Raw genomic sequence first — 24,475 nt, 5'->3', positions numbered from 1 at the left:
GATGGCGTGTGTTTGGTTTAATCCGCAATCCCCTTTTTACGAATTTTGCAGTTTGCATGTGTTTTTCTTCTCAGGGGATTGACAATCATTTATAGTAGGATGTGCCCACTTTTATTGGCTAGGCCAGAAGTACCTGCTGCATGCTTGCTGCGCTAAGAACATGCTGATTCCCACATAGTGTGCATTCCAATGCTTTTCTGCACAGTTCCAGCTGAGCACTTGCTGCCTAAGGGAATAAATAGGACCATGGCCGTGTCGTTACAAGTTGCTTGTTTGATACTTGAACCAGTGTAAGCAAAATCATCAAGTTACAGATGGATTCCAGAAATTCATCATGATCAGATCTAGATGGTGATCTCTCGACTTCATATCTGTGATGGAAGGCCCTGTGCAGAACCGAGTTGTCACACTTTGAACAGTTCACGCCTCAACTCCCTTTTGTTTATCTTTCCCATGGCATTCCTGGGGATGTTCTCTACAATCTTCAAGGTCCTTGGGATCTGATAAGGCGGGAGCCTCTCTCTGAGCCATGTCTCTATTTCCTCAAGCGTCACCTGTTCACACCATGACAGAATTCAGTACAGAAACCCCAACAGGACAAGGTAAACACCACAATCACGCGAGCCAGTTCCCAATCAGCGCAATGTCCACCTGGCAGAGAAGGTTGCACACTTGTGAAGAACCTACAGGTGAAGGAACCCGCAGCCCAGCCTGTCTCCTCCCCAGCAGGCAGCACATCACTGGCCTGGACATCTGCAGCAAATATTGTTCTGAATAAATGCTTGTTCACTGGTGCCAGCGGAGGGGCCCAATGTTATTAGGATCATCTTAGCAGCAGCGCACCGGGGCGCCTTCGCATGCAATCACAACCGCAATAGCCTCCCCTAGGGAGTCATGCGGCAAGCCGAGCACTGCACACTCTCGGATGCGGCTGTGCGCCAGCAGTGCATTCTCGACAGCCAGCGCAGACACCTTGTAGCCGCCGCTCTTTATGATGTCCACGCTCGTTCGGCCCAGGATGCGCCAGTACGGCGGCGTGCCCTCCAGCACCGCTGTGTCCCCCGTCCTGATTCGACAGGGATGACTACCGATCAGAATGAGGCTTGCTGATATGTGTTGCTGCACATATACTCTTGCTGCACGACGCTCACTTGCGAGGCAGGCACTTTTGTATGTGTCTGGCGCTTGTTCTGCCACGATGTCTGCATCTCTGTTCCTCTAAAAGACATTCACACAATGGAGCTATGCAATGGAGCGATGGCTTGCCCAATGCAACAAAATTGGCTGACATTTGGACATGCAGCAAATGTTATTGCCCCCTTTGTGCACCCACCATCATCAGGCATCTTCACATCTATGATAGCTGACGATACTTGCGTCACAGAACAGAGCACACCTGAACCAGCCGTCCTCGTCAAAAGCTTCTGCCGTGGCTTCTGGCTTATTTATGTACTCTTTGAAGATGTTTGGCCCCCGTGCGCGAAGCTCCCCCGGGCCCTCCACAGCATCGGGGTACTCGTTCGGCTTTGCCGCGCCTAGTCAGACAGCCACAGTGAATTCAAAATATGAAATCTCGATGACTGACAGCTGCAAACCCTGCTCATGTACGCTGGTCAAGCATGCATGCCATGGCTCATAACCGCCCCGTGACTCGATGGACAACTGATGGAAAACCTACAACAGACGGCAAATTTGTGCTTTGTCCAGTATGAGACGACAGCTGAGTGATATCCTGCTGGGAAAAGACATGAGCTGTCTGCGCTCTTTTGCAAAAGGAGGCTCCTTAGGTTATGCATCTTTGGCCCACCTGATTCGGCTGTTGGCTGGGTATCTTCCCTGACAGCTCGCACCTCCACCCCAGGCAAGGGTAGACCCACGCTGCCTGGCCGCCGCTCGCCGCGATACAGGTTGGACAGCATCATGTTTGTCTCTGTCATGCCATATCGCTCCAGCAGCCACTGACCTGCACACTGAGGTTCGTCCTCTCAGAGCTATGGAATACACCCAAACAAGGGTAGAGCTCAATGCATCTCTGGTATTAAAGCGCCAATGAATGAAGACCAGCAAGCTTTCGCATCAACGAAAGCATGCTGTCAATTTGTTTAGGCCCAGAGAGGCTTTTACATAAGGAGCTGTGCACGTTAGTGGCCCAACAAACACCTTCAGTTTTCATAGACCCTCTGTATCATATTGTTCCAAGAAGGCTTCAGCATGTCATATAGCAGTTGTGACTGGAAGATTCTGTGCTCCAGCCCAGTCACAACCCTAGCATGCACGGCTCAGTTAATTAAAAGAGAGATGCTGACCTGAGAGCTCATGCCACTGGTGAATGACGGGCAGCGGGCAGGCAGCAGAGCCGCTGACAGTCAGGCGAAGCCGCGCTGCCGCCTTCCTCGCAGCTTCCTGCTCGCTCGGCGACATGCTGGCATAGTGTGACAGCAGGTAGGAGTACATGGTGGGAACGCCCATGAAGACCGTGACTGGATCCTCCTCCCTCTGCAGGTTGGCGCAAAAAGTGATCAACTGCATGCTAAAATAAAGTGCGCCATCTCAATGCCCCATTACCAATAAGCAAGCTCACTAATGTCGGCACTGGTGTGGGCATGTGTCCTGTTTGCGGCAGTTCCAATCACATTCTAGGACTTATGCGTGCAGGCTGATGACTTTGGATTGCCCACAAGGGAGCTGTGATCGACGCCTGTCCAAGCTCAGAAAAATAATATAAGAATTTAGTGGCATACTTGTAAGGAAGAGCTGGTAGATGAGAACTGCACATCCTGTCGGTGTGAGAGACATGAGCTCACACCATGAGGCGTTGCCAGACTTCCCCCGGGGAGAACTTGGGCAGGAACTCGACAGCGGCGCCGGAAGCATGCGCGCAGTAGAGAGCGTTGATGATGCCGTGCACATGGTGCAGCGGCAGCGTGTGCAGTATCCTGTCCTCCTCACTCCACTCCCAGGAAGTTGTCAGAGCCCTGATCTGCGCCGACAGGTTGCCATGTGTGTGGAGCGCGCCTGCAGTGTGACACAGCACCGCCAATAGACCCAGGTAATGGATGAGGCTCCATTTTCAGATGACCCTGCCTACATCCACAGCTCACTGCACAACTTGTCAAGGAGCTGAAAAGCTCTAAAACAGCAGCATGGCATGCTCAGGCAGATGCAGCAATACGAGATTAAAATATCCTGCCATTGCATGAGCATACAAAATTTCCACTTTGTTTGCAACGGCCTGACATTACCATGATTATAGGGTGTTCCAGCGCACCTTTTGGCCGACCAGTGGTTCCGCTGGTGTAGACAATTAAAGCATCATCTCTATCTGACCAGTCTGCTGCAAGCTCCTCAAGGCCCTGCGCTGCAGAGACCCTGCATTGAAAAAATTGCCGGAATGGGTGCCGGCATTTATGGGGATTTCTCATCATGCTTGCAAAACAGCAAAGGCAGTACAGTACATGGCTGTGAAGAACGCTCTCTTTAATGACAGGTGAAGTTCACCTGTGGTAAGTTATCATCTTCCTGCCGCATGACATGCAGGTGAGCGCCTGCAGCTCTGGCTATGGGGTCCATTCGGTCTGCAAGGTCTGGTGTAGTCAGCAGCACGCTCGCCTTGGCGTCTTCCAAAACATACTGAACTTCTCTGCAAACAGCAAGTGTGAAGCTTTTCAGGCCCAGATCAGTACGCAGACTCAAAGATCCAGTCGCAAAATGGCACTACTGCGTGATTAGCTGCAAAGGCTGAAGGCATCGTACTTGGCTGGATGGCTCAGGCACAGAGGAACAGCAGTCCCCTTGGCGAACCAGGTGCCCCATGTGCCCTCTACATATTCTCTTCCAGGAACTGCCATGATAGCAACACGCGGACTGCCGCAGCTTCCTGCAAGAGAGTTTGTTTTTCCTTTATATCCAGTTGGGGGATGTAGCATGGCTCAACTGAGGATGAGTAGGACCATGGATTCAGATGATTCTCCTTTCCAGAACTCAGCTGCTATGCATAAGACGATTGCATGGCGATCTAGATATCCACATACGGAGAAAGATACCGATTGCAGTAGCCTCTGTGATGATGCTGGCAAGTCGTTGGGACCCTCGCAGTACATCCCCATATCTGCAAACAAGAACCATGAGGCACATAATTATAGTAAACAAAAGAGGAGACGGTTGGGCTGTTACATCAGTCTGCCCTGCGTAGTCCAAGGATATCAACGCCTCGGGAGCCAAAGTAATAGCTCTGAAAACGTGGTTTGGGTTGTATTTTCAGACAGACAAAAAACCTTGCCTTGTGACCTGAAAGCATTCATTCAATTCCTGTCCAACCACAATTGCAGGGTGCAGTTGCGAACAAACCTCAAAGTACATCCCCCAGCTGCAATGGCGGTACGTCCCAGAAATGCCTGAGCTCCTTTTATAATATCCATTGCAGCTTGGGTAGATCTATAAGTGCAATTATCATGTTAGAAACAAAGACACCAGGTCGAGGATCAAGAATTGCACTTGGATCGCACATTTGCAAGCTGGAGGTTAGTGCCAATACTGGATATCTGGGCGTGGCTATCGAGCGTATCCCACAGAATAAATTTTCGTTTTTTAACGGCGGGGTCATTCAACATGTGGGGAGCGAGTGCAAACAACAGCACAGTGTAAGATTGCATGTTTTAGAATCGAAATGACACAAAGCAAAACAATCCAAACAAGTAAGCACCGTGCATATGCATCCAGCAGTAGACAATGAAAACACTTGGCAATATTGTAATTGGCATGACTGAACAATTTGCATTAATGTAATCTAGCCAGCCATGCACTCAGATGGACGAATGATAATGTATTCAAGATATTCTCAGCCTGACGCCCGGGCAACATATTCACTGACAGGTGAGACGACTATCACCGAGTTCGCTCGTCTGTTGCTGGCTACCGTCTGGCTGGGACCAAATTTTGGCCAAAACGTGCCTTTATCAAGGTAGCTGCATGCAGCCAAACGCATCTTCCGTGACCTGCATAACCTGCTAGGTCTGTGCAGGATGCGTCAAGGCTGCTCCAGAAATCGTGAAATTGCGCCTCAACTTCTGTTGATGTTGCCCATGGCATTCCTGAAAATGCCCTCCACAATCTTCGATGATTTCGAGATCTGAGAAGACGGGAGCCAATGTTTGAGCCATGTCCCCAGGTCTTCTAGCATCACCTGTTCACACCAGTAACAGTGATTACACCATCTACACGGATAGACTCCTAAGGCCAGCCGACAAGAAGACATGCTGAACAGGCGTGCACCTGATGGGCTCTGGAGGTGTCTTGACAGACTTGCCTTCTGGAGTTTTGTGGCTTTGCACATCGTCTGGTATGTTCGGCCTGCCTTCCCATGCTTCTGAATACCTGCAACGACACAGTGATGACATTAGATATATTCCGCAAACCATGCTTCCAACTGGGGCATCTTGATAACTAGAGAGCGGCTCATATCCGGCACGCACGATCTCGGGGATCCTGCAACCATGTGGTTCGGTTTGAAAACCTTTTGGAAGCACGTACGCACCCTTCTTGCTTCAACTTGCGCTGCCAAGACAGGGCTCAGCACAGTAAGCTCGGGATCTTTCCACTGTCTGTTGGAGCTTCCAGCAAGGCATCCTACACAGAGGCCACCTGCACATCAATAAACACTATTTAGGAACCCTAAGCTGCGGGAAAGTCCTCTCACACGCCAGTGAGCTTTTGTTAATGCAGGGCGGGTGAGACCACAGCCAAGCATGCAGAGGCTGAATCAGTGTCGTGCCAGACCGGGACGCTCTATTGCACAGTATGCAGAAAAAGACCCCACCAGATCTGAAAATCTCTCTAGAGATCCATCTGAAAATGAAACTCCCAGGCATTGGCACACGGTGGTGGGCTTGACAGCCTGCAGGCATGTTCTCCTGCTTCCTCACAGGTGCAAATGAGAGGTGCCCGACGCAACTCATCACATCAGCAGCAGCGCACCGAGGCGACTTCGCATGCAATCACAGCCGCGATAGCCTCCATAGGGAGTCATGCGGCAAGCCGAGCACTGCGCACTCCCGGATGCGGCTGTGCGCCAGCAGTGCATTCTCGACAGGCAGCGCCGACACTTTGTAGCCGCCTGACTTCATGACGTCCACGCTCGTACGGCGGCATGCCCTCCAGCACCGGCCCTGTTAGGACAGGGATGACGACCTATTAGAAGGACATGCAGCCACTGACCTGCACAAGGGCCTCTCAGAGCTGCCAAATACCCATATGCTGGCCCCGGGGTAAAGCTTCTTGCAATTTGTCATCAAAGCGCCAAGAGAATGCGACAACAGTATGCTAGACATGCTAATTATGCTCGACCGATCTGCAGCTGCATGCAAGGCTTACGACTCGCCTAGTAAGCTCAACACTTAGGTAGCTAGCTAGTGGTCAACAGATTGCAATAGAAATTCTGGCGCAGAAGCATGCCAGTGACAGCTCTACCTACACTTCACGTATTATGTGCAAGCCTCATGCAATGCTGGAATACCGTGTGCCATACAAATATATACATGAAAACTGCTCCTTAATCCTAGAGACCATCTCTCAAGCAACGCACTCTGTCATCCTTAAGATTTTGTCTTGAACCATCCTTCCGCTCTGCATCCCTTACCTCTGAAGTGCTGTACGCCGCCCGTATTGTCATGTTTTGGCGTGCCTTCTTATAACTTCGGCCGCCCATTGAGAAATGCCTGCAAAACCAATCCAAAGTCATGCCAATGCGCAAGGAAGGCACCCCTCAGATATCAGGTATTACACAATCGATTTTTGAAGTTCTGATTATGTTAAATCCTTGAACCCGAAGAAAGTTGTTTCCATCCAATCACCACTTATCCTGTCTCAGTGTCAGATGATCGCACACTCTACACAGCTTCGTTGTGAGAGAAATTCACATTCCAATGTCTTGCTGGCCTCACCTTGCTGCGCAGGTGGCGTGAACTACACATTGAATGAGCGTCGACGTAGCCCAGCTTTGTGCGGAGCTCCGCAACAGCCTGCCAATTGGGAGCGGGCGCTTCGCCTGCCGCCTGGCCCCCCATCTGACGCACCACGACGTTCATATCCTGGTCGTCGAAAAGCCCCAAATTATAAACCTGCAAGATTCAGAAAGATCAGGTACAGGGGTCAGCTCTTGCACGCCAAATCTTAAAATGGAACAAATCCGGGATGTTCCCTTGTGAATTGCTATTTAAGAATACCGTCACCTGATTTATTCCTTTATGCGCCTTGAGCTCTCTGGCGTTTTCCCATAGACGGTCCCGACGCTTAACATACTCCTGCAAGCCCAATCTTGAGTCACCATAAGATTTAAGGAATTCCTCTCCACCGGGTAGAGCTTATCTTTACGCAGGTTTCACCTGGTCGTTCTTGTTGACCAATTCCTCTCTTGGATGGTATTTGGCGTGCCAAAGTGCATAACCCCTGTCCGGGTTTGCTAGCACAGTATCAATAAGGTCCATGAAAGCAACCTAAAAGCAAACTGTGACTGGGCGCTTCAAATTCCTGTCCTACCCTTCAAGAGATAATTTAGGAGCTTCCATCTGGAAGCTGCAGGCTGGTCATCACGACCTCCCCTAGAAGGGCGAGGGTCTTCGAAAACCTTCCAATAAGTTGATCGGTACAAAATGGGAAACGAAGCATTAACATTTCTTTATAATGGCAACAAGCTATTCAGCATGGCGTTGCCAGGAACATGTATTCTTAATCTCCGCGATATTGGTTACGATCGTGCCTTGGCCTTGGCTCTACGGGTGTACGCTAGAGATCAGGGCCCTTGTGGTTCATGTTTTGTTATAGCGTGTTTAACTTGCGCAGAATGCGCCTTTGTGAAGCACTACAGGCAACCTATCGAAATGCTTTCGCCTCAGTACATTCTCGACTGTTGCACAGCCCCTGCCTTCCCTGGCAACTCTGGCTGCTGTGGAGGCCACGTTGAAAGCGTTCTTGAGTGAGCTTTCCCTTCGAACACTGTGTGCTGGCTTGGATATCCGCCTTCCATGCCCTTTCTAGACCCCTTCTGCCAACAATCATACCTCATGTAACACCTAGTACTGAAGGACAAATGACCGAGGAGCTGGGTATTCTCTTTCAGGTTCTTAACAACAATGGGATCGGTTCCCGAGAGTGTCTATCCATACACCGCTCGGCACTCAAACTCAGATGGCCACTTATGTTCTCATCTTGACAAGAGGAAACCACTTGCGGCTTCTCCTCTAGGAGTAGTATCCCAATTAATGTACCCAATCGTGCGCTACACCGAACTGGAAGATCGATCGTTAGCCAGCATCTTGCATGTAAGATCCTTGCATCTCAATAATCACTTGTCATGAAATTCTTGCGCTGTCCCAGTCTATATAGAAGAGTGATGAAATGCAGCTAATTTATTGTTGCTGTCTTATATTTGCAGGCATTGGATCAAAAGGGGCGTCTTGTTGCCAAGATGTTTGTCAGCTCATTTCATGGATTTACACGATTGGACGAGTGTCAATACCTGTGGGCTTGTCCCCCCAGATTACACAATGGGGATATGGCTGCCTGGCACGCAATCCTCATTGTTGGGTGCTTTCGGACCCCAGGACCCCAGGGCGAGTTCCTGCTGTATTGCCAGAACTCCTGGACCAGGACATGGGGCAAGGATGTTCGCAACTCTCCACCTTTAAACATATTGATGCAGTCAACGTACATCAGTACACGGGTGTGCATTGCTTCAAATAAAAACTGCAATTTGCAGTACTCGCGTCGACAAACCAGTAATGAGATTTTGCATGTGCATGCAGGGATGTTTCATGCTTCCTGTCCGGTGCGTGGAGGGCCCACCGATATGGGCAGCGCGGGGAACAGTAGAACAGCCACATTGGGGGCATCTTTTACGTAGAGTGCGAGTAATGCTGTGCTGCTGGAAAGAAGAAGTTGAGATGTGCCCTTGGGAGGGAATGCCTGAGATGCAGCCACTGTACAATCTGTACCAGTGTTTCAAGGCCGCAGCGCAACTAGGACACATTCACTTAAAATCGCACCAGGTTATCTCGGTAAATGAACCACCCTTCCTGGCAAATCATCTGGGCCGCAAACACCTGATACGCTTGCTCCTCATCATACGCATGGCAGCAAAGTTCAAAAAGCTAACTCGTGATCATCTGCAGCCCAGATCCAAATTGGTGCCTATAATTGTAACTGGCAACATGTGCATGCACCACCATGACATTTTGCTGCGTTCCGCACAGAGCCAATTACAATGTACAGACCAAAGAACCCCGGGATTTTTTATTGTTTAGGATTTAAAGGGTCCGGCTGTCAAGGGTTTTGCTGCGAGAAGGCTTCTCCCATATCACTACTCTGCTCCAGGGTGTCCACAGTCTCACAAGCCTTCACCAGATTTTCTGCAAAGCCCTGCCATCAGCAGACCGCTCGTTGATGACCGGTTACCTCTTAAAACCCTTGTGCAAGGTTGAAAGATGAGATTTCGAGTACGTGCAGCGCAAATAGCCAGCTTGCCTATCTACCTAATCGCGCCAATGTTTCTGGACAAATCAGATCACAAATGTTTTAAATGCAAGTCTGATTGATTTTTCTTCCTGCCAGGAAGAGAGTTGACTTGCATTGCATGTCATATAATAGGGTGCCTTGTGTAAAAGCTCATCTGATGCCTTAGGGCCCAGAGACATTCGAGTTCCTGAAAAGGCCCTTTTCAAAAGGGTGTGTGAAGCAGAGAACCCTACCTGCCACCGATTGAGCGCGGACATGGCAAAGCCAAGGTAGGGAGCCGTCACAACAGCCGCTGCAGTCGCCATTGTCAGCGCCAATTTCGGCCGCTTCCATGTGATATAGCCCAGCAGCGCACCTGCAGCGACAGGACTTGTCAGCAGTGTTTCTCAAAAGATGCTGATAGCCGATGTGGCTTCCATCCAATCCTTGGAAACTTTGGCTGAAGCCACAGAGGTGGCAGAAATCAGGAGTTTGACGATATTTTTCAGCAAAAATGAGGTTTTTCAGGGGTTGCTGAAGCTTACACAGGGGAGTATTTAGATTCCTGCACCTCTTATTTTTTTAATAGCGCCGATATGTGCCCTCAAAGTGTGCACCAGACAGTGGCCAGAACGCCAAAAAAAACTGCTTGTTTAATTGGGAAAAGCCTCATCGGCTTCAGAACGCCACTAAAAGAAACCCTGCTTGTGAGCCTGATGCACAGCTGACCAAACTGCTGACAAACTTCTTACAGCAGAGAGAACCGCTAACACTCCAGCAAAGCGGTGCATACATTAGAGCGGGTGATTTCAGCCCCACTCCCAAAGAGGTTCAATGAATTGGCAAAAGCCATGAGCTTGGCTGGACATGAGATTTGAGGGAGAATTTTAGCTAAAACTGGTGGTTTTCAGGACATTTTGGGTCAGAAAGGGCAAAGTGTGGCTTTTGCGCGGGTTGGGAGTAATTCAAGTCCTTTTTGTGGATTCCAAACGCACATGTAAAGGCCTGCAAATGGCCACAAGTCCACCCCTTTAAATTGTTACAGGCCACGTTGGCTTGCGCAAGCCGCTAAAAAAAAACATTGCTCACCAGTAGCGATGGTTGGCAGCGTGGTGGAGAAGCCAAGGCGCGGCTGCTGAGGAACTGTCATGTACGCCTCGCACAGGTGCTCAAATTGCGGCGTGCCGGCCTCGGACCACATGCTGCGAATTGCCGGCACATGCGCCGCTCCCACGACGCCGACCACCCTAGCGCCGTTTGCCGACTCCGCCGTCTCCCACAGCCGCCTGGAGCAAACACAACTCCCTATTACATGCATGGGAGTGAAGTGGCACATTTGGCAGCACAACAGCTGGAATTTTAGATGTGCAGAAGACCTCGAGCCGCCAAGCTCTGGACTTTGAGTAGCAATAGCATCTGGAACACAGAGCAGAGCAAGGGCGTGCAAGCTTTCTACTTACTGGCCAATCGACTTCAAGTCGATTTGCCTTTGTGCTCACTTGCCTTGGTGGAATGTATGCAATTGGCGCCCCTGCAAATTTTGGTGATGAATAAAACCAGCGGTTATCAGCAACAAACCAATCAGGGTCGATTGGCCCTGTGGCCGCTGCGGGCACAACTTGTTATCGTATCCCACGCTTCTCCTGCCAGAGGTAAGGTGGGTCTGCAGGCATGCTGGAGTCAGATTCCACCCCTTGTTGGACTCGCCAGATCCAAGCAAGACCCAATCAACCGTGGGCACGGTGCTCAGTATTTGTACTGCCACCCGCCAGCCATGGTGTTCCCCTTATATGCATGGCAAAAGAGTGATAGTTGTGCAGCACAACAGCTAAAATCCTAGATGTGCAGAGATTCTCGAGCCCCCAAGCTTCGGGCTATGTTCGAGTAGGAAAAACATGTAGGTCAGAGCAGAGCGAAGGTGTGCCCATTCAATAAGGAAAACAGAACATGCATCAGATGGTCCTGCCCCTCCCAAGATGCCACAACAGCTGGAAGGGCAGGCACACCTGTCCCCTCTTAGTCAAGCGGGTGCATGCTCAGGCCAAAGGGCACGCCTCAGAGGAAACACATGTTCCTCCATTTCTGCTCACACTTCACAGCACCATGCACAGGAGCAGTTGTACGGTCACAAACCACCTCCAATCTAGCAAAGAGCTCTGAATGCCGCATTTCATATATTTGGTAGATTTGTCAGGGCTGAAGCAGAGAGGGGCTTTGACACGTTTTGCATTGGCAGCTCAGCTGTACCTGGTGAGGATGACATCCCGTTCGCGGCCCATGACTTCATTGAGCGCCTCGATGCTGGGCTGCAGCCCTGCCGCTCCCTTGACTCCCGCCAGAGCCTGCCCCTCCAGTTCCCTCAGCGCTGCATCACCCTCCTGCACAAACATGCACGATGGCGTCTGTCAAGAGCACCAGAAGCTTGAGCGTCCGTGTCTCAGCCATGGTGAAAGGAGACACAACCCCCTCTTGTGAGTGGCAGGCACAATGCTAAAGGTTTGAGGTGAGTGATAGCAGCGATCCGCAGGCTGAACACTTATGTTGCCATATGCTGCCCTCGTCATGTACATCGTGTGAGAATACAGGAGATTCTATTTGCCAAATACACGACCCACCCAGGGAAGAATGCCAAGCTGTAGAGCGCGCAGCTTCATCAATGAAAGGCACAAAGTGGAATCCAGCTCAGGAGAGCTTGGCGCAGACACAAGAAGTCCCACACAGCTGTCGCACCCGCAGCGCCTTCTGGCGCAGGTTCTCGACCAGCTTCTGGCCGCAGCCGCGCACAGCCAGAATGTCACTGGCCGGGATGGCCTTGCCCTTCGCGCCCGCCTCGACGATGCGCCGGAACGCGCGAACCACATCGTCGGCGTTTTCGCAGCCGCCGGTCTGCAGCAGCCGCTTCCAGGTGTTCGTGTCGGCCAGCGACCTCTTCGGCTTGGTCCCGCCTGGGCATCCACCGAGCAGCTGCTTAGTCGCTTTCAAGCAGAAACACATCGCATAATTGCTCGGTGATTTTGATCAAGACATGCATCATTTTTAGCCTCAGAACCACACGTCACCACACCACAGTTTGGAGTTGCTGTACAACAGGAGCCTGTGTGCCTAGCCAATCTGGTGGCTACTTGAAAGCGTGTTATATTTGCAATGCGCGCCTCAATTCCGAACATATGGCTTTTTGCAATTGTTTTTGCATTAACCGCATAATTTTTATGCCTGAGAGGCCGAAGGGATGCTCATGGCAGTGCCTGCATTCCTCTTCTGGTCTTGTTAGAGTGCCAGGGAAGCAAGGGGATTGCACTGCACCTGGTAGGACATAGTCATCCAGGCCCCAGTCTTGGTCTTGGTCCTTGGCAAAGGGAATGTCATCACTCACATCGCTGCGACTGAGTGCTGAGTCATTTCTGGTAGCCGCTGACGTGGCACTTCCGGACGGGGCCACAGCAGTACCGGTGCTGCTTGTCCCACTGCTGGGAGGAGTGAGCCCTGCGCACAATGGAGCCATATTTGGAAGGAGATAGAAACAATGATGGCGTCCATGTGTGGAAGCTCAGATGCTTTGCCATGGCCCACAGCAAGCATAGGTGCATACAAGGGACCCCATATAGGGTCGCCATGTATGCTGCTTATGCCCTCATCCATAATGGAAGAGCGCTTAGAAGCACTGACAACAAAGGGAAAGCCAACATGAAACGCATGTCTGTCAACAGCAAGATTGCGGGTTCAAAAAATTGACGTCAGTGCTGCCATGGTGCCAGTGGACTGACAAAACGCTCTTCAAGTGAAGGTGCAGGATTGGGGCTGCAGACCTGTGTCAGCGTCGATCCGAGAGAGGGGGGTGCGGCGCGCGCGGCTGCGTTCGGCTGCCAGCTGCGCGGCTCGGAACATCAGCCGCCTGATGGTGACCTCCTGGTCCCTGTCTCCCAGCACAATCTCCGCCCCAGTCTGCGGTGACGAACACGTCTTAACACTTGCGTACTATATCCATACCTAAAATGTACCTAATATATGAAGTTTCAGACACCTGTTGGGAGCCACCTGAGGCTCATGCGTCTCATGGACAGTCTCTCATTGTCAAACTTCAAGCCTTTGTGACTTCAACTTACTTTTTGCCTCAGAACCGGCAAGACATTGGAAGGTGCCTACCAGCACCTTTACCGCTGGGTCAAGCAACAGCGTTTCCAAGTGCTGCATGGACGAGGAGCTAAGGATTACACCACACCTGCTTGGCTGCTTCCACAGCCTCTCTGAATTCCATACCAGCAGGCGCCCCCAGCAGTGCACCAGCCACCACATACATGGTTGACAACAGGTAGAGCGGAGCTGTCCCGCTGAAAATCATGGGGATCAGCTGCGCAGAAAAAAAGCCTCAGGAGTTTGCTAACACCCTCCCAGGCCACCATCTTACTCAGCTACTTTGAATACAGCCAATGTGGAGGTTTCAATGCGCGACACACCCAATCGGCATTTTATCATGGTCAAGAATTTTGGCTGCTGGTCAAAATACAGGGGCAGAACTTTGGCGGTGAAAGCGATAAAAGCATGTGCACTTTGACCGAGAAAGACATCACAAGCGTCACAAGGAGCGTGTGGGAAGCAGCACCTTGCGCTTTGGCAGGGTAATGCGCTGCATGCCATACTTGTCGCCCAACTGCATCTCACATACCAGCGCCTCATAGCGCTCCTGCAGAGAGATGCCATGGATGGTTAGCTGGGAAGATCAACCTGAAGCAGTGTGTCATTGTCTGTGTCTGTCCCATTTGGAAGTGCCAACAGTGAGTTGAGACAAGTACTGGGCGTGCCTTGTCTAGCTCCAAAAATACAACTCTTGGTGTCAACTCCAGTATCGCCGATCTCACATCCTCAGCAGCCTGTTGGAAGGCATCCAAGACGTTTGATGTGGGACGCACGCACTGAAGATCACATTTTTATTGCCCTACAAAAGCTGACTGGAAGCCTACAAAAGCTGACTGGAAGCCTAGCCCCAGCGTGCGTATGAATCTGCTCGACATCTTTGATGGGGTGAACAGCTTGAGTAAAACCGTACCTCTCTCGATACGTGCGCTGCGCCGATCAGATAGACCTGCAACCGGCAGATCACTTTCAGTCTCCTGTGTCCATGCCGTGGCATCCGAATTACGCAGGGGCTTCATGGGAAACAATTCATTATATTGAAGAAAAAACCTTCTGCTAAGAATACCTTGGAGCCCGTGGGATGGTCGAGCACGACAGCAACGCCTTTCGGAAGTTCATCCGACATGCTGAAGTCAACTTCAGTGATAGGTGTATGCGTTCTAAGGACGGGAAGAATGATTGCTCTTCTGCAACTTACTTTCAAGATCAAATGAGTAAATCTTGCACTGGATTACCTCTATTCTGCTGTGGCATCAAGGATATGGCAAATCGTGCGGCAAGTCAAGGACAAATGGGTTTCCTAGCTAGGCAAGGTATGGTGCTTCTGTGCATGTGTAGAATCCAGGTCTCAGGGGAGAATTTTCCTTCCTAAAACAATCCATCAGCACTCGCCATTGTTAGTATTCCCTCTTAAGTTAATGCGGAGATTCCCCTGGACATGCACATGCCATTTGGGGTCAGCTTGCAACTGCTTATGAGCTGGCAAGCTTTGTATATATATATAGCTAGTGATCACTCGCACTGCGGGCTGAAAATTTTACTTTACTCTATCATGTTGGCATTGAAGTGAGAGACTACAGCATCTGCAGTAGCCTCGGCATTCCGCAGGTCAGGCGATTGGCATCCAGCTTTCTCTTCACAACATATAGGATGCATGCAGGCCAGAGAAAGATATAGACAACATCAGTGTGCTTGTGAGCCACCATACAATGAACTGCCCTATTCCTCTGCACATGAGAGGCCGTCTTGTGTAAGGCAAGCAAATCAGCGGAAGCAACCAGGCAGAGAACAAGCTCACATGAAGAACACCAACATGCCTGTCACATCTAGCATTAGACCAAATCCTGCGTTAGAGAAATTTATCCCTGCATAATTCCAAAACACTGCATGCACTGCTCATTATTCTACAAACAAGAATACACAGTACAGCCGCCACTGTGCGCGACGCATGCTGCGGGTTTCACAGAGATCTAAGTAGTGACTGGAATACATTTGCTATTCTACTGCCCTTCACTGAGCGGATTGATGAATAAATATTTCTTGGCTGCAGAAGCTGTAGACTGGCCTGATCAACTTGCATGAGTCTGCTGGCACAAGCCATGCCTTTCTCATGCAATGGCGCTCATAAGTCCCTCATGGAATGGTCAGTCCATGGCCTCCTGCCGTTCATCACATCACGCAACAGCAGGGCATGCATCTGCTCTTCACCTTCTGTGCCTGCTCTTTCAGCTGTGCCTCCTGCATTGCAGCAAAACACGGTTTTTAGTGGTCATTGACTTGAAAGAAAATATTTTTGGACCTGCCAGTATCACGGGCATTATTGCGCATGGCATCCTTGAGGACTGCTGTGGCCCTGTGTCAAGGCAGCCCTTCAATGACAGATAGCCAGCCTTACTCAACATGCCTGTTAAACGCTTACCACTGGGCGCCTCTACAGCGCTTGCACTACAGTCCAAAACTACTCTTCTAAGCACCCCGCCAGTGTCAGCGGGAAGCATGCCACGACCAACAAATCTAAAGGGGTTGATATCTTTACTGGTTGCAGGTCGCACTCCCGCCCATTGCTTGTATTTCAGAGCTCAAATTGCCCAAACGTTCTATGGAGTAATCATGCCTCCATTGCATGTCTATGTGTGGCCCATCTGGGGGTCATGTGAGTCCGCAGAATAGCAGACATTGAGCAGCATGTGGGAAAGCACCTGCGCCTGCAGGAGAGTGTCGACTGCTTCTTCCAGGACCTCAACGCGCGCCACAAGGGTGCCGCCGCCGCTGACCGGCCGGGGGCGTTCCCTGCCCAGGTGCTTTTTCAGCTTCGCCTCCAGTCCGGGCACGTGCTCCTCCAGCACCCGCACCCGATTCAAGATAGGCACCGACAGCTGCGCCTCTGTGCCCCCGGGACCCATCTGCGCGCAGTCAATAGTAGGCATTTTCACTTCTGGTCACCGTTCTTGCAGTATATCGTACACTGAACGAGGTGCGCGTGCATGAAGCCATGCATTGGTGCACGCATAACAGCACACAGGTGACTGACTGGGGATTCCCCCGAGCAAGGCACAGATTGCACGACACAGGCAGCATGTATGGATTGCCAAGGTAACAGTGTATATACAATGTATATTTTGTGCTGCAGAGAGCGGCTACTTTTCATCTGCTGAGCAGGCACCTGAGTTAACAATGCACAGGGAAATGCTGTGGCTGGCATGCGATACTGTGCCAGTTAGACTGATTGCATTGCTAGCCTTTAAAGATGAAGCCAAGCAAGTGACATGCCTGCAGTCCAGAGGCAAAGGCGCCGCGTCCGAGGTCACCGCTAAAGCTGGCATCCAGGTCTTCGCTGGAGCTGCGGCCGAACACCTCCTGCGTGCTGGTAAAAGACCCATCGCTGAAGGAGGCATTGCTCTTTGGGGAATAGTATGCATCATCGCTGTCACCTGCACACCACAAAGACCATATTGAGCTCCTACCCAATCAGCAGATGCTCAAGTGGCGCCGGAATTCAATTCACATGATGCAGGAAACAGCGAGCACTTTGTTTATACATGCTGCAAGTTATGAGACAGTGTGACCTTCACATGGACTGCTGCAAAAAGAATGATCTGCTGAGCTGATGCGGGAAATATCATACTGCTTCAGCGAGCATGGCAAGTGTGGATAGTGCAAGCGCAGAAGCGGCACGTACTCATTTCAGAGCGCATGCTGCTGCGCCGCGTCATGATGGGCCGCAGGTCTGCAAAGCGGTCAACCTCCGCGCTCCCTGGATCCCTGTCCATGTCGGGGCCTGCGCAGCATTCAAGAGTCCCAATAAACACCAGTAATGAGCGATAACATACTGTCAGAAGCACATGTGCTGTCCGCATTTCTTTCAGAGATGCAGCCTCGGGCAAATGCCTTCAGGCAACATTCAATGAAGGCAGTGTTTAGGAGAGCCGGTCCACTATCTGGGTGCACAACGATCTTCCATGACGCCAGCATGTTGTGCAGAAAGCAGCATGCCGAGAGAACCCACTTGTTCCATTGCTCTCCTCAGATTCCAAGATGTTCTTGGCTGCCAGGCGCGCGCGCTCGTTGGCTGCCTCCACCTGCACGCAGCGCATCAAATCAGGGCAAAACATCGCATCTCCAGGAACAGTAACAGAGAACAGGTATGCACACAGGACTTGTAAAGGTAGAAGATCATCTAATAGACAGCAGAAGGGTTAATAATTATCAAACTGCGAGCCCATGAAGTAACAGATCTGTGACACCAGAGATTCCTAAAAAATCGTGTTGCTGCATGCGTATTAGTGTGCGCTGAGCATGGCAGGGCATGTCACCTGAGCCAGGATTTTGGGGTCCTGCCAGGGGCCGGCATCATCCAGCAGAGTTGCCTTTGAAGTGCCTCCCAGGTACTCTGGCAGGCTCTCTGCGTCAACCCACTTCAGCAGAGCCGGCACAAAGTCCCTTGGGCACACCTGCAGCACAGCCAAACACTGTCAGTGTGCAAGCTCATGAAGCAAATTTGCACTCCTAACACACAACGACACACAGACAAGCATCCACACGAATGACCTGTCTTGTTTCATATGATGCAGATCATGTCAGATATGCACTCAGAAGCTCAATTTCACGCGCAAGCTTACTTGCAAGAGCCTAAATGACTGGCGCACGGCCCGTATGCCCTGTCTGGCACGTCAGCCGGCTGAGCGAGACTGAGCAGAGAGCAGAGGTGCCAGGACAGGCAGCTACTCACGCACCTCAACTTTCTCCTGGGTCTTGGGGTCGATGAAGGAGCGGATAGCCTGCCAGACGAACTTGAAGATGCTGGGGGCATTGATGATGCATGTGTGGCCCAGCATCTCCGGGTAGTTGTTCTGGTCTATGGACATAATCCGGCTCAGCATCCTCTTCACCTCCCCTGTCAGGTGCTTCAGGCCCACGCCTGCGATGTAAACAATAACGATTTCACAACACACCTTGGAGATCTTCAAGCACCTTGCACATTCCATTCCTCTCCAAGTGCTGGGTCTCAATGCAAAGCGAACCAGGCAAACAGATCATGCTGTCCAACGCTCTTTACAGAGATATTATGAGACATGCTGCGGTCCTTGGACCGCAACCTGCCCACAAGAACACAGAGTAGAGACAAAACCTACCACTCACGGATCTGCAAAGAGCATGCTGCAGTCCTCGATGGAAACCTTGTACAAAGTATGCTTGATTTTCATAATACTCTGAGGCGGAGTGTCTACGCGGAGCGCACCCTTGACATCGATGATGGCGAATGTCTGGTCAATGTGGTGGCCTGCGACGAGGCTGCAGGCAGGCATGATGACGCGAGCGCAGCGCTCGTACTCCTGCACGTGGAACTTGATCATGCGCTCCTCAGTCGTCACCGCCTCCAGCTTCTTGTAGTTTATTGCCCCCAGATGCTGGATGTAAATCGGCCGCCCCTGCGCGCGCATTGCATGCACCGGCTTCAAGGGCCTGTTCTGAATGCCTCTATCTTGGACTTCATGGAGCTTCCAATGCATGCAGGATACAAAATGCACTGTGTTGTATTAGCCCTGCAGGAATATGCAAGTGGAGTCTCAATGCATGCAGGGTGCAGAGGAGCACTCACAAATTTGTCCGTCTTGTGATAGCCCTGCGGGTAGAGTGAGATGAAGGCATCGCGCTCCTGGAAGTGGAAGTCGTCCAGGATGGTGTCCACGCCAAACTCAGCGCGCCATTTCATGCTGGCAGCGTACATCTCCTTGGCGCGCTTGAGGTCATGCTGACGCGCACGCAGGAACCGCCGCAGGAAGTAGTTATCTGTGCATAATAAGTTATCAGCCAAGGCTGGAGTGCTCACTGCCGGCTCGCAGCAAAGTAGCTTGGGGGCGAGGCGAGGGGAGCGCAGTGCAGCGAGGCGGAACAGATGCGCACTCGACTATCTCCCGTTGCCACCACATGCCGATAAACGTAAGAAGACAAATTGCTATAGCACATATCTAATGTGCGCATTCAACTTCTCATGGAACACTCGCTCTAAGAATAGCAAGACTCTCAAGATGGGTCACGCACCAGTATTGGGGTTGTAGATCCCAGCCCTCTTCAGCTCGTCCTTGAAGAGTTGCAAGAGCTCCTCCTGAAAGAGTAATTCACAGTTCCATCAGTGCTAATGCACCTGATCCTGGTTTGGTCCAGCCTTGGCACAAGGGTGGGTGTCAGGTGAAGACGACAACAATTTTCAACCTCGTCGAGCACAGTGACTTGCGAAGTGTTTGTGATGACTAAGAACTTCGAGTGTACTGCGCCGAAACCGTTTGAGTATCTGGAGGATGACATAGTCAAGGTACTGCAGTTCTGTCCTTTCCTTGACCTGCAGGTCGTTTGCAATTCCTCCGAGACCCACCTCCTTGGCTGGTGATATTCCCCATTCCTTCTTGAAGTTCTCCTCTTCAGCGGAGCAAGGCGCCTCATGGGTTTTGTGCTTTCTGAGGGAACCCTTGAGGGAATTCGACCTCAACCTTAAACTCAAACTGCTTTTCCGCTCCAGACCAGACTTATCCTCCTCGTCAGGCGTAGATTGCCGGTTTACTTTTGGGGACATCCTGGGGAGCTCAATCTACATGTGCGGTCCTATCTCAGTCAAGACCCATTGTGCACAACGCTGAGCCCCTCTGCAGAAGCGCCCTCCCTCCGTCCTAGAGGCTTGGCTTCAACGCTGGCAACCACTTTGATCTATACGAGTGGTAGGAATATGCTTCAAGTCAATGATGATATCACTCGTCGCCCGATGAGCATCACTCGTCGTGCAGCATATTCACAGAATAAGTATGAGAACCCCGATACACGACCCGAGAAACGACGCTAAAAGAAGACATAGTTACGCGTCACTTACTTATATTCAACGTAATTCAAGACGTGCACGATAATTCTTGGTCGATGCATTGCAGTTCGAGAAACATGGCTCCTCAGGAACGCCACCGAATGGGTACCACCGGTACCTCTTCTACAGCAACTGATCATGCTATCCGCATTAAGCCTAAAATCCCGTAACAACGATGCTAACAGTGAATATATTCGCATGATGTTTGTCTTGGAGGAGAAGAGCGTTGGATGCTTGCTTGCACGCGACTGCCAGCCTTTGCAGATCCACAGATCCAGTGCAAGATGTAAAAGGCGAAATGATCTGAAATTTCAGAGGTGGAGAAGTGGGCTTCAGTCTTGCCGCAATGTGACAAGATGCAGTCTTTCACAACGCAATGCAGCAGATCAAGGTGATTGTGGGTCGGCCTCTCATTGGTGTGACGGTTATAACGTTTTATTCTCTACAGGTCCTAATATGCTTGAGCAGTGTCTTATTACATTGATTCCTTGCAGCCCCCCCACCAACAAAGAGAATCCCAAGGACAGCCATCCGCATGGCTGTCCCAAGCAAGGGCCGCATGGCTGAAGACACTATCCAGTTGTTAAAGGTATGCAAACACTGGCCTCTAGTAAAACGCAAAGTTCAAAGATCGCCCTCCTTTGGGCTTTACTGGAGCAGGCTGTCAAGAAGCACATTCATCAGCAGTGCTTGTGCGCTGTGCAGGACTGCCAGCTGAGCGTGTACAAGCCAAATCCCAGACAGTACATCGCCAGCATCTCGCAGGTACGCGTAAGACGGCATCTGCTTTGTGCAGACTGATGGGGGATCCTGAGGGAAGTTGCCCATCCCAGGGGCTGTATCTGTCTGTAACTGCTTGGTGCAACTAGGCTTCCTGTTGTAACTCCCCACGGGGACCATGCACATTTGCCATTGCAACGTTGCAAGCAGCGATGCAGCATCTGTGCAGATTGAGCTTGAGGTCATGTCACATGCGTGTGCAGATGCCAGGCCTGGAGGTCTGGTTCCAGCGCGCGTCAGACGTTGTGCGCAAGCTGATGTACGGCGACGTGGACTTGGGCATCGTCGGCTATGACATGTATGCGGAGATTGCGCACGGCGACTCCGGCCTCATTGTGCTGCACGACTCGCTCGGATTTGGCAAGTGCCACCTGGGCCTCGGCATCCCTACCGGCGGCAAATGGGCTGACATCAACTCTATCGATGATCTGCGCCGGTGCGAGGGACCTGCTCTGTCTTGGCATGGTTTGAGTCAGTTTCACATGGAAAGGGGCTTGCGGCATTGGTGCATAGAAGGCAACATTTCGCACAACATGCAGTTGGATGGGGATGATCATCTGTATTGTCTCCGGGGAATTCTAAGAAATGACAAGCCATGCTTGCATGTTGGACGGCCGGTCCTTAGACGGGGGAGTGTCTTAATAAGGTGGCCCCTTTGTTTTGCAGGATGCCAGTGTCTGAATGAGGTGGCCCCTTTTTTTTGCAGGATGCCAGAGTGGAACGAGACCAACCCCTTGAGGGTGGTGACGGGGTACCACAACGTTGCGCGCAAGTTCTTCTCGGAGCAGGGCTTCGAGCACGTGGTGCTGCTGAGCGCTGACGGTGCGCTGGAAGCCGCCCCGCTCATGGGCACCGCTGACATCATCCTGGACCTGGTGCGCGCCCTCATTTCCCCTGTTTCCCCATTCTTCCAGGCGGGTGTCAAATATTGCCTCAATGATCCTTCCTTGTCACACACCGGCACCCTTCATACTTGCTGAGGCTACTCTTCTGCAAAAAAACTATAACCCTGCAAGGCTCCGTTTTTTTAACCCTTGAGATATATGTGTGCATCTTTGCATGCTCGATCCAGGCATTGCTGGGCAGGACCGGCCGTTTGCGTGGGACTCATCTGTTGGAGCTCTCTGAAAGTCCCATGTCAGGCAGTTGTGGCTTGAATAAGCCCGCACATGCCATGGCCTCGGCCCTCTCCCAGTGCAACAGAGTAATGCTGTTGTGGGCCAATGTAGGAAAAGTGTAGGTGGGAAGCTGAAATGGGTGATTGATTTGTGTAGGTGAGCACAGGGGTGACCCTGCGGGAGAACAATCTGAAGGAGATCGAGGGTGGGCGCATCGTGGACAGCCAGGGCGTTCTGGTGGCCAACAAGCGCGCTCTGCGAGAACAGCCGGGCCTCCTGGCAGTCGTGCACGAGCTCATCGAGCGCCTGGAGGTGCCCTGCCCTTTCTCGCTGCTCAGTGCACCCTTGAGTTTGGTCTCACCTTTCTCTAGCCCCGGTCTTGTGATTTCGTGGTGGGGGTTTAGGGGATTGGGAAGGGTTCTTGTGTGTATATATCTCTGCCAGTGCACGGAGTATGCTGCCTGCCATGCCGGGCTCAAGCATTTGAGCAACTTCCAGTGGGGCTGCGCTTCCTGTAGCTTCGTTTGGGAAAAGGAGTGCTGTGAGGTGCTGGTTTTGTGGGTAAGTTCGGTAGCGTGCTGCCCCCCACCGCACAGGGCACATGTTTTTCTGTCAACCTGATCTTCCGCATGCATAATGCTCTGCTGAAGCTCAGCATGGCAGGCAACATTCTTCTTGCGACTGCGCTTCCTGTGGCTTTTCTGTCAGAACAAGCGTGCTGTAAGGTATTGGGGTGATTGTGATTGTATTATCAGGGAGAAAGCCCTCCTGGCGAGCAGAATCAAGCTGAAGCAGAGCCGGTATTGGGTGAGAGAGATTGACCTAAATTAGGCATCTCTACTGGTGTGCAGGCGCATTTGAAGGCAGAGAACTACTACAGTGTCGTTGCCAACATGCGCGGAAGCTCGCCGGGGGAGGTCGCCCACAACATCCTCTCCAGCGATGGCCTGAGAGGCCTACAGGTACCATTTCCCTATATGCTATGCCAAATTTGAGAATTTGACTGGCAGTTGCTCTTATGATCAGTCCTACCATGCCTCCATCGGCAAATTACTTGTAATCCATTATTGGCCCAGAGATTCTTTAGACCCTTATGTGGTTGTGCTGTAGGGGCCCACCATCACCCCTGTGTACTCAATGGACCCTGACAGCAACGGCAGTGGGGCAGCAGAGTCCCCATCCCTGTACTCAGCGACCATCTGTGTGCCCAAGAAGCGCCTCTACAAGTCTATCAAGGATTTGCGAGCGGTGCGCCTTTCTGGTCTTGCTCAAATCAGGGGGCTTCAAAATAAGCCCCTGCTCAATTGCAGGCAACATGGTGACATCAAGCAGAGGTGTCTGTGTTTTGACCGCATGAACATCGCCAGTCACGTACAGTGCGATGAAAGAGCAGGCGCACTCCTGTCGGCGTGGCTTGGCTGTAATGTTTCTCGAGAGCTCTGTCTAGCTATTTGACGATGGCTAATGGGAGCCTGCGTGGTGCAGATTGGAGGGAGCGGAGTCCTAGTGCAGCCCATGACATACATCTTTGATGAGGAACCAGAAAGGTGGCAGAAAGTGCTAGCAGCTCTTGACATTGACATAGGAGACCCTCTGCTCGCCAGTCTTGAGCCATAGTTTGGTGTTTGCACCAAGAGCCTGGGTCTCAATGCTCAACAATTTGTGGGACGGTCATAACGTCGCATCAATTGTACATTTAGATATATTGTAACCTTGCTTTCTTCAGGGATCATTGATTCCCAATGGGGGTGCACGGTGGAAGTGCCAGATCACCTTCTGCAGCTGCGCAGCTGCATGCACCATACCAACTGCCTCAAGACATGTGTAAATCACTGTTTATGCTCGTTCCTCGTGGCATGCATGTGTATTTGTGCTCTACAGATCTTACGAAAAGCCCAATTTTTGTCTAGATTGAGTTACATCTCCCCATTTCTGTCTATGCCATGTGTGTGACCCCATCTTTGGGGCAAAGGTATGGTATATCCGATACATCCAATTCAATTATCTGGTGACCCCTCGCACACTCCCACTCATGCACTCTCAACAAACTTCTTTATATACATCATGATCACCTGCAAATTCATATCAAGTTGACCGCAGAAGCAGCGGT

General features: G+C 51.3%; 5 protein-coding genes across 5 annotated transcripts; 1 reads left to right on the top strand and 4 right to left on the bottom strand.

Moving 5' to 3' along the window:
* Positions 1-416: 416 nt before the first annotated feature.
* Positions 417-3,878, bottom strand: COCSUDRAFT_1836 (acetyl-CoA synthetase-like protein; the record flags this gene model as incomplete). Its single annotated transcript, XM_005649474.1, has 9 exons — positions 417-554; positions 844-1,066; positions 1,397-1,524; positions 1,842-1,963; positions 2,307-2,523; positions 2,807-3,015; positions 3,269-3,358; positions 3,486-3,640; positions 3,754-3,878. Coding segments are annotated over 9 exons (1,407 nt in total), but the record flags the coding sequence as incomplete, so codon positions are not given.
* A 2,115-nt stretch (positions 3,879-5,993) lies between these two features.
* COCSUDRAFT_61241 (hypothetical protein) lies at positions 5,994-7,082 on the bottom strand (the record flags this gene model as incomplete). The annotated part of the gene is made up of 2 exons (XM_005649473.1): positions 5,994-6,164; positions 6,939-7,082. The coding sequence occupies 2 exons, from the start codon at positions 7,080-7,082 to the stop codon at positions 5,994-5,996; spliced, it is 315 nt and encodes a 104-aa protein (XP_005649530.1).
* Positions 7,083-9,806: 2,724 nt separating this feature from the next.
* On the bottom strand, positions 9,807-11,035 carry COCSUDRAFT_32529 (hypothetical protein). Its single transcript, XM_005649472.1, has one exon. It carries the CDS (start codon positions 10,820-10,822, stop codon positions 10,526-10,528), a length of 297 nt encoding a protein of 98 aa, XP_005649529.1. The 5' UTR covers positions 10,823-11,035; the 3' UTR covers positions 9,807-10,525.
* A 6,862-nt stretch (positions 11,036-17,897) lies between these two features.
* COCSUDRAFT_35604 (CRAL/TRIO domain-containing protein) lies at positions 17,898-20,015 on the bottom strand (the record flags this gene model as incomplete). Its single annotated transcript, XM_005649471.1, has 5 exons — positions 17,898-18,068; positions 18,351-18,535; positions 18,857-19,046; positions 19,217-19,407; positions 19,991-20,015. The coding sequence occupies 5 exons, from the start codon at positions 20,013-20,015 to the stop codon at positions 17,898-17,900; spliced, it is 762 nt and encodes a 253-aa protein (XP_005649528.1).
* Positions 20,016-21,002: 987 nt separating this feature from the next.
* On the top strand, positions 21,003-23,982 carry COCSUDRAFT_40356 (ATP phosphoribosyl transferase; the record flags this gene model as incomplete). Its single annotated transcript, XM_005649470.1, has 8 exons — positions 21,003-21,056; positions 21,173-21,232; positions 21,451-21,683; positions 21,954-22,122; positions 22,522-22,677; positions 23,217-23,327; positions 23,476-23,613; positions 23,851-23,982. The coding sequence occupies 8 exons, from the start codon at positions 21,003-21,005 to the stop codon at positions 23,980-23,982; spliced, it is 1,053 nt and encodes a 350-aa protein (XP_005649527.1).
* Between the last annotated feature and the right edge of the window lie 493 nt (positions 23,983-24,475).

Source organism: Coccomyxa subellipsoidea, assembly GCF_000258705.1.
Source record: "Coccomyxa subellipsoidea C-169, whole genome shotgun sequence".
NCBI lineage: Eukaryota > Viridiplantae > Chlorophyta > Trebouxiophyceae > Coccomyxaceae > Coccomyxa > Coccomyxa subellipsoidea.
Note: the sequence above shows the minus strand (reverse complement) of the source record. Positions and strands in the feature narration are given on the sequence as shown.